Source organism: Arachis ipaensis, chromosome B1, assembly GCF_059453495.1.
Source record: "Arachis ipaensis isolate K30076 ecotype BB chromosome B1, ASM5945349v1, whole genome shotgun sequence".
Taxonomy (NCBI): domain Eukaryota; kingdom Viridiplantae; phylum Streptophyta; class Magnoliopsida; order Fabales; family Fabaceae; genus Arachis; species Arachis ipaensis.
The window spans coordinates 17288149-17299967 of NC_142436.1; the positions used below are offsets into that span (position 1 = coordinate 17288149).

At 44.6% G+C, this 11819-nt stretch overlaps 1 protein-coding gene across 1 annotated transcript; it reads left to right on the top strand.

The window, feature by feature from the left end:
- Window positions 1-9690: 9690 nt before the first annotated feature.
- Window positions 9691-10891, top strand: LOC148575842 (uncharacterized). Its single transcript, XM_088502580.1, has 3 exons — window positions 9691-10139; window positions 10227-10683; window positions 10781-10891. The coding sequence occupies exons 1-3, from the start codon at window positions 9691-9693 to the stop codon at window positions 10889-10891; spliced, it is 1017 nt and encodes a 338-aa protein (XP_088358706.1).
- Window positions 10892-11819: the final 928 nt, after the last annotated feature.

Sequence of the window (11819 nt, forward strand, 5' to 3'; positions counted from 1 at the left end):
TTCTCACTGAAGAATGCAGTGCAGTCATTCTGAAAAGCTTACCAGAGAAGCTTCAAGATCCAGGAAGCTTTATGATACCATGCACATTAGAGGGTGCTTGTACCAAGACAGCCCTATGTGACCTTGGAGCAAGTATTAACCTAATACCTGCATCTACTATTAGAAAGCTTGGCTTGACTGAAGAAGTCAAAGCAATCCGAATATGTCTTCAACTTGCTGATGGCTCCATTAAATATCCATCAGGCATCATTGAGGACATGATTGTCAAGGTTGGGCCATTTGCCTTTTCCACTGATTTTGTAGTGCTGAAAATGGAGGAGCACAAGAGTGCAACCCTCATTCTAGGAAGACCTTTCCTAGCAAATGGACGAACTCTTATTGATGTACAAAAAGGGGAAGTGACCCTGAGAGTCAATGAGGATGAGTTCAAGTTAAATGCTGTCAAAGCTATACAGCATCCAGACACATCAAATGACTACATGAGCACTGATATTATTGACTCTTTGGTGGAAGAGATCAATATGAGTGAAAGTCTTGAATCAGAGCTAGAGGACATCTTTAAAGATGTTCAGCCTGATCTGGAGGAATCAGAGGAAATAAAAGAACCTCTGAAAATCCCTCAGGAAGAGGAGAAACCTCCTAAACCCGAGCTCAAACCACTACCACCATCCCTGAAATATGCATTTCTGGGAGAGGGTGACACTTTTCCAGTGATCATAAGCTCTGCTTTAAATCCACAAGAAGAGAAAGCACTAATTCAAGTGCTAAAGACACACAAGACAGCTCTTGGGTGGTCCATAAGTGATCTTAAGGGCATTAGCCCAGCAAGATGTATGCACAAGATCCTATTGGAGGATGATGCTAAGCCAGTGGTTCAACCACAGAGGCGGCTAAATCCAGCCATGAAGGAAGTGGTGCAGAAAGAGGTCACTAAGTTACTAGAGGCTGGGATTATTTATCCTATTTCTGATAGCCCCTGGATGAGCCCTGTCCAAGTTGTCCCCAAGAAGGGAGGCATGACAGTGGTTCATAATGAAAAGAATGAACTGGTTCCCACAAGAACAGTTACAGGGTGGCGTATGTGTATTGACTATAGAAGGCTCAATACAGCCACCAGAAAGGATCATTTTTCTTTACCATTCATAGACCAGATGCTAGAGAGACTAGCAGGCCATGAATATTACTACTTTTTGGATGGCTATTTAGGCTACAACCAAATTGTAGTGGATCCTCAAGACCAAGAGAAAACAGCATTCACATGTCCATCTGGAGTATTTGCTTACAGAAGAATGCCTTTTGGTCTGTGCAATGCACCTGCAACCTTTCAGAGGTGCATGCTCTCTATCTTCTCTGATATGGTGGAGAAGTTCCTGGAAGTCTTCATGGATGACTTCTCAGTATTTGGAGACTCATTCAGCTCCTATCTTAATCATCTAGCACTTGTCTTGAAAAGGTACCAAGAGACTAACCTGGTCTTAAACTGAGAAAAATGTCACTTTATGGTGACTGAAGGAATTGTCCTTGGGCACAAAATTTCAAGCAAGGGAATAGAGGTGGATCAAGCCAAGGTAGAGGTAATTGAGAAATTACCACCACCTGCCAATGTTAAGGCAATCAGAAGCTTTCTGGGGCATGCAGGATTCTATAGGAGGTTCATAAAGGATTTTTCAAAAATTGCAAAACCTCTGAGCAACCTGCTAGCTGCTGACACACCATTTGTGTTTGACACAAAGTGTCTGTAGGCGTTTGAAACCCTGAAAGCCAAGCTGGTCACAGCACCAGTCATCTCTGCACCTAACTGGACATTACCATTCGAATTAATGTGTGATGCCAGTGACCATGCCATTGGTGCAGTGTTGGGACAAAGGCATAACAAGCTTATGCACATCATTTACTATGCCAGTCGTGTTCTAAATGACGCACAGAAGAATTACACAACCACAGAAAAAGAGCTGCTTGCAGTGGTTTATGCCATTGACAAGTTTAGATCCTATTTAATAGGATCAAAAGTGATTGTGTACACTGACCATGCTGCTCTTAAATATCTACTCACAAAGCAGGATTCAAAACCCAGGCTCATAAGATGGGTGTTGCTTCTGCAAGAGTTTGATATAGAAATAAGAGACAGAAAAGGGACATAGAACTAGGTTGCTGATCACCTGTCCCGGTTAGAACCAGTGGCTAGGGCGTCCCTCCCTTCCATTGAGATCTCTGAGACCTTTCCGGATGAGCAACTCTTTGCCATTCAGGAGGCACCATGGTTTGCAGATATTGCAAATTATAAAGCTATGAGGTTCATACCCCAGGAGTACAGCAGGATGCAAAAGAAAAAACTAATTTCTGATGCAAAGTACTACTTATAGGATGAACCATATCTCTTTAAGAGATGCACTGACGGAATGATCCGCAGATGCATCCCTAGAGAGGAGGCACAGAAGATCCTGTGGCATTGCCATGGATCACAGTATAGAGGACATTTCGGAAGTGAGCGAACAGCCACTAAAGTCCTCCAATGTGGCTTCTATTGGCCTACTCTCTATAGAGATGCCCGAGAGTTTGTGCGTAACTGTGACAGTTGCCAAAGAGCTGGTAACTTGCCTCATGGTTATGCCATGCCTCAACAAAGGATCTTAGAGATTGAGTTGTTTGATGTATGGGGTATTGACTTCATGGGTCCTTTCCCACCATCATACTAAAACACTTACATTCTGGTGGCAGTAGATTACGTATCTAAATGGGTGGAAGCAATTGCCACACCCACTAATGATACCAAGACTGTGCTGAAGTTCCTCCAGAAACATATTTTCAGCAGATTTGGTGTTTCCAGAGTACTAATCAGTGATGGGGGAACCCATTTCTGCAATAAACAGCTTTACTCTGCTATGGTTCGATATGGAATTAGCCACAAAGTAGCAACTCCGTATCATCCACAGACAAATGGGCAGGCTGAAGTCTCTAATAAAGAACTAAAGAGAATCCTGGAACGGACTGTAATTGCCCGTAGAAAGGATTGGGCAAAGAGCTTGGATGATGCTCTGTGGGCATACAGAACAGCATTCAAGACTCCTATAGGAACCTCTCCATACCAGCTTGTGTATGGCAAGGCTTGTCATCTGCCCGTGGAACTGGAACATAAAGCCTACTGGGCAACCAGATTCCTAAACATGGATGCTAAGTTAGCTGGTGAGAAAAGATTGCTCCAGCTAAATGAGCTGGAAGAGTTCAGACTCAATGCTTTTGAAAATGTAAAAATTTATAAGGAAAAAGTAAAAAAGTGGCATGACAAGAAATTATCATCCAGAGTCTTTGAGCCAGGACAAAAAGTTCTACTATTCAACTCTAGGCTCAGATTATTCCCTGGAAAATTAAAATTCCGGTGGAGGGGACCATATGTGATTATAGGAGTGTCACTATATGGATATGTTGAGCTTCAAGATATTGATTCTGAAAAAAAGTTCATTGTCAATGGACATAGAATCAAACATTATCTTGAAAGCAATTTTGAGCAAGAATGCTCAAAACTGAGGCTTGAATAAAGCTCAGTAAAGGTCCAGCTAAAGACAATAAAGAAGCGCTTGCTGGGAGGCAACCCAGCCATTAGCAAGTTATTTATTTTAAATTAATACTTGTAGAGGCTTGATATACATTTTCATTAAAGGTTAATGATCAAAAATGAAAGAATTCACAGATTTACAGAAGGATTCAGTGCAAAAAGCATAGAAAAGGAGCTTGCTGGCAAGAAAACGCCAGTAAGGGGCATTTTGGGCATTAAACGCCAGAATGGGTATCATTCTGGGCGTTTAACGCCAGTAAAGGTACCATTTTGGGCGTTAAATGCCAGAATGGGTACCATTCTGGGCGTTTAACGCCAGAATTGCAGTGTCCTGGGCGTTCAGCAAAACGCCCAGTGATAAAGGAGTTTCTGGCGTTTAACGCCCAGCCAGGTACCATAATGGCCAACAATTGGGCGTTAAACGCCAGAATGGATACCATTCTGGGCGTTTAATGCCAGAAAGGCAGGAGGAGGAGATTTTGTTTCCAACTTCAAATTTTTCAATTTTTCATGTTTTGACTCATAATTTTCTGCATAAACATGTTTCAAACTTTCATCATTCACCCTCAATTTTCATCATTCAATAATTTTCTAAATTATTTTTCAAATTTCTTTCAAATCCTTTCCAAATCTTCTTCAAAAACTCAAATATCTTCTTAAATTCTTTCCATATCTTTTCATATCTCTCTCAAATTTTTTGAAAGCCATCCCCTCCTCCTATAAAAATAGTTTCGGCCATCCCCTCCTCTACACCATTCGAATTTACCTATTCTCCTCTCTCTCCCCTTTCCTTTCTTTTGCTTGAGGGCAAGCAAACCTCTAAGTTTGGTGTGCTTTCCCGTGATCACTGAGCTAAGACTCATCAAGATCATGGCACCTAAGGGAAAACAAACCAAATCAAGAGGCAAGAAAGAGAATACTCCAAAGAGTCTTTGGAATCAAGAGAGGTTCCTAACCAAAGAACATGCAGACCATTACTACAAAATAATGGGTCTGAGGTCAGTGATCCCGAAAGTCAAATTCAATCTGAAAGAAGATGAATATCCGGAGATCCAAGAGCAAATTCGAAATAGAGGATGGGAAATTCTAGCCAATCCTGAGACAAAGGTTGGAAGAAACATGGTTCAGGAATTCTATTCAAATCTGTTGCTAACATATAAGCAGAGAATGACTGGAACCGCCTTTTATACCTACAGAACCATGGTCAGAGGAAGAATTATTTACTTTCATCTGGACAAAATAAGAGAGGTCTTCAAACTACCTCAACTACAAGATGATCCTGAATCCTTTAATAGGATAATGGTGAGAGTAGATAAGGGGTTGGATCAAGTTCTAAAGGACATATGCCTCCTTGGAACTAAGTGGATAACCAATTCCAAAGGTGTCCCAAACCAACTCAAGAGAGGAGATCTCAAACCAGTTGTAAGAGGCTGGCTGGACTTCATTGGGCGTTCTATATTGCCTACTAGCAATTGCTCTGAGGTCACTGTCAAAAGAGTAGTGATGATTCATTGTATTATGCTTGGAAAAGAAGTGGAGATTTATTATCTGATTTCTTGTGAGATTTACACAATTGCAAACAAGAACTCCACTAAAGCCAAACTGGCTTACCCAAGCTTAATTTCTCTGCTATGTAAAGATGCTGGGGTGAGGATGGGAGTAGATGAATTCATCCCAATTGAACACCCAATCACCAAGAAGTCAATGGAAGGACAAGTGCAAGACAACTCCATCAAAAAGAGGGCGCAGGAGTTCCTCCCAGAAATTCCTGAAATTGACTACTGGACCCGCTTAGAAGCATCTGTTACCAAGCTGCAGGAAGCTATGGAACAACTTAAGGAAGAACAGCAGAATCAAAACTGCATGCTCTGCAAGCTGCTGAAGGAACAAGAGAAGCAGGGGCGTGAGCTACAGGAGCTGAAGCGCCAGAAGCTCTCCCTTGAAGGACCAAGCACCCCACAAAAAGAGGGAGCATCCACTTCTCAAAATCAAGGTTGTTGAGTCCTAAATCTGTGATAACCTTTATTATTAAGAGTCTATTTTAAGAGTCATTTATTTTTCTGCTTTTAATTTTCTGTCTTCTATTATTATGGGTCTGCCTTTATATTTATTTTTTAGTCTTATTTTTTATTCCATAATCAATAAAATTAAAGTTTATGTCTTAAAGCTATGAATGCCCTATGAATCCATCACCTTTCTTAAAAGAAAAATGTTCTTAATTGAAAAAGAAAAAGAAATACATGAATTCTGAATTTTAAAACAGTTTAATTATTTTGATGTGGTGGCAATACTATTGTCTTTCTGAATGAATGCTTGAACAGTGCATATTTTTTAATTTGATTGTTTATGACTGTTAAAATTGTGGGCTCTTGAAAGAATGAAAGAAAAAGGAGAAATGTTATTTGATAATCTGAAAAATCATAAAATTGATTCTTGAAGCAAGAAAAAGCAGTGAATAGAAAGCTTGCAACAAAAAAAAAGAGAGAAAGAGAAAAGCAAGCAGAAAAAGTCAATACCCCTTTAAACCAAAAGGCAAGGGTGATAAAAAGGATCCAAGGCTTTGAGCATTAGTGGATAGGAGGGCCCACAGGAATAAAATCCTGGCCTAAGCAGGCTAAACCAAGCTGTCCCTAACCATGTGCTTGTGGCGTGAAGGTGTCAGGTGAAAACTTGAGACTGAGCGGTTAAAGTCGTGGTCCAAAGCAAAAAGAGTGTGCTTAGGAGCTCTGGACACCTCTAATTGGGGACTCTAGCAAAGCTGAGTCACAATCTGAAAAGGTTCACCCAGTTATGTGTCTGTGCCATTTATGTATCCGGTGGTAATACTGGAAAACAAAGTGCTTAGGGTCACGGTCAAGACTCATAAAGTAGCTGTGTTCAAGAATCAACATACTTAACTAGGAGAATCAATAACACTATCTGGATTCTGAGTTCCTATAGAAGCCAATCATTCTGAACTTCAAAGGATAAAGTGAGATGCTAAAACTGTTCAGAGGCAAAAAGCTAAAAGCCCCGCTCATCTAATTAATACTGATCTTCATAGATGTTTTTGGAATTCATTGTATATTCTCTTCTTTTTATCCTATTTGATTTTTAGTTGCTTGGGGACAAGCAACAATTTAAGTTTGGTGTTGTGATGAGCAGATAATTTATATGTTTTTTGGCATAGTTTTTAGTATGTTTTTAGTACATTTTAGTTAGTTTTTATTATGTTTTTATTAGTTTTTAAATAAAAATCACTTTTCTGGGCTTTACTATGAGTTTGTGTATTTTTCTGTGATTTCAGGTATTTTCTGGCTGAAATTGAGGGATCTGAGCAAAAATATGATTCAGAGGCTGAAAAAGGACTGCAGATGCTGTTGGATTCTGACCTCCCTGCACTCAAAGTGGATTTTTTGGAGCTACAGAAACCCAATTGGCGCACTCTCAATTGCGTTGGAAAGTAAACATTCTGGGCTTTCCAGCAATATATAATAGTTCATACTTTGTCTGAGATTTGATGGCCCAAACAGGCGTTCCAAGTCAGCTCAAGAATTCTGGCGTTTAACTCCAGAACTGGCACAAAAGCTGAAGTTAAACGCCCAAACTAGCATAAAAGCTGGCGTTTAACTCCAAGAAATGTCTCTACACATGAAAGCTTCAATGCTCAGCCCAAGCACACACCAAGTGGGCCCCGGAAGTGGAATTTTACAATAAACACCCTAGCTTACTCATTTTCTGTAACCCTAGGTCACTAGTTTACTATAAATACTACTTTCAGTGATTCATATTGTACCTCATGACACTTTACACATTTCTTGTTGTGTTCTCTACGGCATGAGTCTCTAAACCCCATTGTTGGGGGTGAGGAGCTCTGCTGTTCTTCATGAATTAATGCAATTACTACTGTTTTCCATTCTATTACGCTTGCCTCCATTCTAAGATATTCATTCGCACTTCAACTTGATGAATGTGATGATCTGTGACATTCATCATCATTCTCACCTATGAACGCGTGCCTGACAACCACCTCCGTTCTACCTTAGATTGAATGCATATCTCTTAGCCTCATGATTCAAATCAGAGTCTTCGTGGTATAAGCTAGAATCATTGGTGGTCATTCCTGAGATCCAGAACGTCTAAACCTTGTCTGTGGTATTCTGAGTAGGATCTGGGAAGGGATAACTGTGACGAGCTTCAAATTCGCGAGTGTTGGGCGTAGTGACAGACGCAAAAGGATCAATGGATCCTATTCCGATATGATCGAGAACCGACAGATGATTAGCCGTGCGGTGACAGCGCATTTGGAACATTTTCACTGAGAGGACGGGATGTAGCCATTGACAACGGTGATGCCCAACATAAAGCTTGCCATGGAAGGAGTCTTGCGTGCATGAAGAAGAAGACAGTAGGAAAGCAGAGGTTCAGAAGACAAAGCATCTCCAAAGCCTCAACCTGTTCTTCATTACTGCATAACAAGTATTTATTTCATGTTCTTTTAATTTTTATAATTAAATCTGAGAATTACTGATATCCTGACTAAGAGTTACAAGATAACCATAGCTTGCTTCAAGCCAACAATCTCCGTGGGATCGACCCTTACTCACGTAAGGTATTACTTGGACGACCCAGTGCACTTGCTGGTTAGTTGTGCGGAGTTACAAAAGTGTGATTGTAATTTCGTGCACCACCTGTCCCTGCAGGGCCCACCTCTGACACGGTATATATGGGGAAGGACCTACCCTTCCCCCAAGGTACGTCACATACCACTCACTCTCTACTCGCCTGCACACTTCACTGACTAAGGCGTCGGAGTGTCTTTGCAGATGACACCCCCTTCTGTATTCGAAGAGCTCGGGACCTCGCATATCCCCAACCCGGAGACGTACAACCAGACGAGTTCCCCTTCTTTGGAGAGGATACCAATCCTACCCGTCCGGTACCCGATCTACCGAACATTGGCACCGTCTGTGGGAATCGTCCATGGACTTCGTACTAGTCCAAACTGGGACAGGCCGCAAGGCCGAGCTCGGAGGGGACGCCGCCGCGATTGCTTCCCAGCAACATCCAAGGTCCCCTCCGAGGCACACAACACAATCCCACAAGAGACGCCCCTTCGGGGGAACTGGCGACAACCACGCCAGAATAATGCAAGAACTATGCCACAGGATGCAAGACTTGGAACGCCGGCTGGCAAACAGGAGCACGACCAACACGCCCCAGAACAAAGCCACTCCCGCTCTCACTCTAGGAGCCACTCCATACGCACGCCCAGCCCCCAGGCTGAATCCGAGAGCGCTGAAGAAAGAGGACGCGCGACCGGCTCGGTGACCGGCTTCGCGGACATCAGCCATTCCCTGTTAGCCCAATTCACGACCAGAATTGCAAAGGCGAAGCACCCAATCAACCTGCTCGGGGTGACTCAGCGACCCGACGAGTCGACCAGAAAATACCTAGATAGATTCAACGATGAGTGCCTAGAAATTGACGGGCTGACGGACTCAGTCGCAAGTTTGTGCTTGACGAACGGACTCCTGAACAAGGACTTCAGAAAGCACCTTACCACGAAACCAGTGTGGAGTATGCAGGAAATCTAATGTGTGGCTAAGGAGTACATCAACGACGAAGAAGTGAGCCGAGTCGTGGCCGCCAACAAACGGAAGCCCTCTCACAACCAAGATCGGCACCGCGGAAGCAGAGAAGGACAAAAGGAACACGCCAGAGACGGCGGCCCGAGCAAGGCACCCAGACCATTTCCTCGTGTCGGGAAGTTCACCAACTACACTCCCCTCACCGCGCCGATCATGAAAGTTTATCAACAAATTTCCGAAAAGGGGATCTTGTCAAAGCCTCGACCACTGAAGGAACGAACAGGGGGAAACCGAAGCCTCTACTGTGATTATCACAAGGGCTATAAACATAAAACCCAAGACTGCTTCGATCTAAAGGACGCACTGGAGTAGGCCATCAGGGATGGAAAGCTAGCCGAATTTTCCCACCTTATTAGGGAGCCGAGGTGACGGAATCGCGACCACGACGGTGAGGATAGGACTCGGGCACCGAAGCGACGCCAAGAACCGGAGGACGACGACCGGGGCCTCACCATAGTGAACGTGGTAACAACTAGGAATGCAGCACCTAGGTCAAGGTCGGCACACATGAAAGACGCTAAAGTCCTGGCGGTCTCCTCATCCTCTACGCGAAGCACTAGGAAGCTCCCACCCATTTTGTTCGGCCCGGAGGATCAGTGGTTCGACGAGATCGGAGAGAGTCCTCCCATGGTCATAACGGCCAGAGTAGGAACCGGTCTCGTCAAACGAATCCTTGTAGATACAGGGACAGACTCGAACATCATGTTCCACAATGTGTTCGATGCTTTGGGGCTAAGGGACGCCGACCTACAGACGCACCAACACGGCGTTGTAGGGCTCGGCGACCATTTCATCAAGCCGGATGGCATAATCACCCTGCCGATCTCATTGGGACAAGGCCAGGCGAGAAGAACGATAATGGCCGAATTTGTGATCCTACAGGACTCCACCGCCTACAACATCATCTTGGGGAGAAAGACAATCAACGACCTAGGAGGAGTCATCAGCACGAGGATGTTAGTAATGAAGTTCATAACTGAATAAGGGTCAGTAGGGTCTGTAAGGGGAGACCTGGAAACGGCAGTCGCCTGTGACAATGCCAGTCTCTCGTTAAGAAAAAAGTCTAAAGAGGCATCGGGAGTATTTCTCGCCGACCTGGATGCCAGAGTTGACGACAAACCAAGACCCGAACCCGAAGGGGACCTGGAGAAGTTTAGGGTCGGGAACTCGGAGGAAAAATTCACATTCGTGAATAGGAACCTCCCCCATGAGTTAAAAGAACCTTTGATGGAAATGATCAGAGCCAATGGCGATTTGTTTGCCTGGACACCTGCCGACATGCCGGGCATAGACTCCGGTCTCATGTCACACCACCTAGCCATCAGACCGGAAGCCAAACCAGTGGCCCAAAGAAGGAGAAAAAATGTCTCAGAAAAGAGCAGAGGAAGTGGCCAGACAGACGGCCGGCCTTCTCGAAGCGGGGTTCATCCGAGAGCTGGACTATTCGACCTGGCTATCAAATGTGGTTCTGGTAAAAAAGCACAATGGGAAATGGAGAATGTGTGTGGACTACTCCGATCTCAATAAAGCATGCCCTAAGGACTGCTACCCCCTTCCCAACATTGACGCACTCGTCGACACGGCTGCGGGATACCAGTATCTGAGTTTCATGGATGTCTACTCCGACTACAATCAGATACCAATGCACCGGCCAGACGAGGATAAAATGGCGTTCATAACGCCAGGGGGACCTACTGCTACAGGGTGATGCCGTTTGGCCTGAAGAACGCGGGAGCAACGTACCAGAGACTGATGAACAAAATATTCAGCAACCTCATCGGCAAGACGGTGGAAGTTTACGTGGACGATATCCTCGCAAAGACCACCCGCCCTGACGATCTCATAAGCGACCTGGAGAACGTGTTCGCATCCCTCCGACAACACAGCATGAGGCTCAACCCGCTTAAGTGCGCCTTTGCCATGGAGGCCGAAAAGTTCCTAGGATTCATGATAACCCAGAGGGGAGTAGAGGCCAACCCTGAAAAGTGCCAAGCAATACTCTAGATGAGGAGTCTGGGCTACATCAAAGACGTTCAGTGGCTGACGGGAAGGCTCACAGCGTTGTCCCGTTTCCTCGGTGCATCGGCAGCAAAGGCCCTACCCTTTTTCGCTTTGATGAAGAAGGGAATAGCATTTGAGTGGACCCCTGCGTGCAAAGAAGCTTTCAACCACTTCAAAGAGATTCTAGCAGCACCCCCAGTGCTCGGGAAGCCCAAAGCCTGAGAACCACTCTATCTGTACCTAGCCATAACGGAAGGGGCGCTTGCAGTGGTGTTGGTGCGCGAAGAAGGGAAGGCCCAGCAACCAATCTACTTTGTGAGTAGAGCACTGCAAGGGGCAGAACTTAGATACAGCAAGCTGGAAAAGCTGGCACTGGCACTCCTGGTCTCCTCCCGCCGACTACGACAGTACTTCCAGAGTCACCAGGTGGTCGTGAGGACGGATCAGGAGATTCGTCAGGTGCTCCAAAAACCTGATCTGGCGGGAAGGATGATGACCTGGGCCATCGAACTATCCCAATACGACCTAGGCTACGTGCCCCGACACGTGATTAAGGCGCAAGCAATGGCAGACTTCCTAGTGGAATTAACTGGGAATCCAACCGAGGACACGGACACACGGTGGAAGCTCCACGT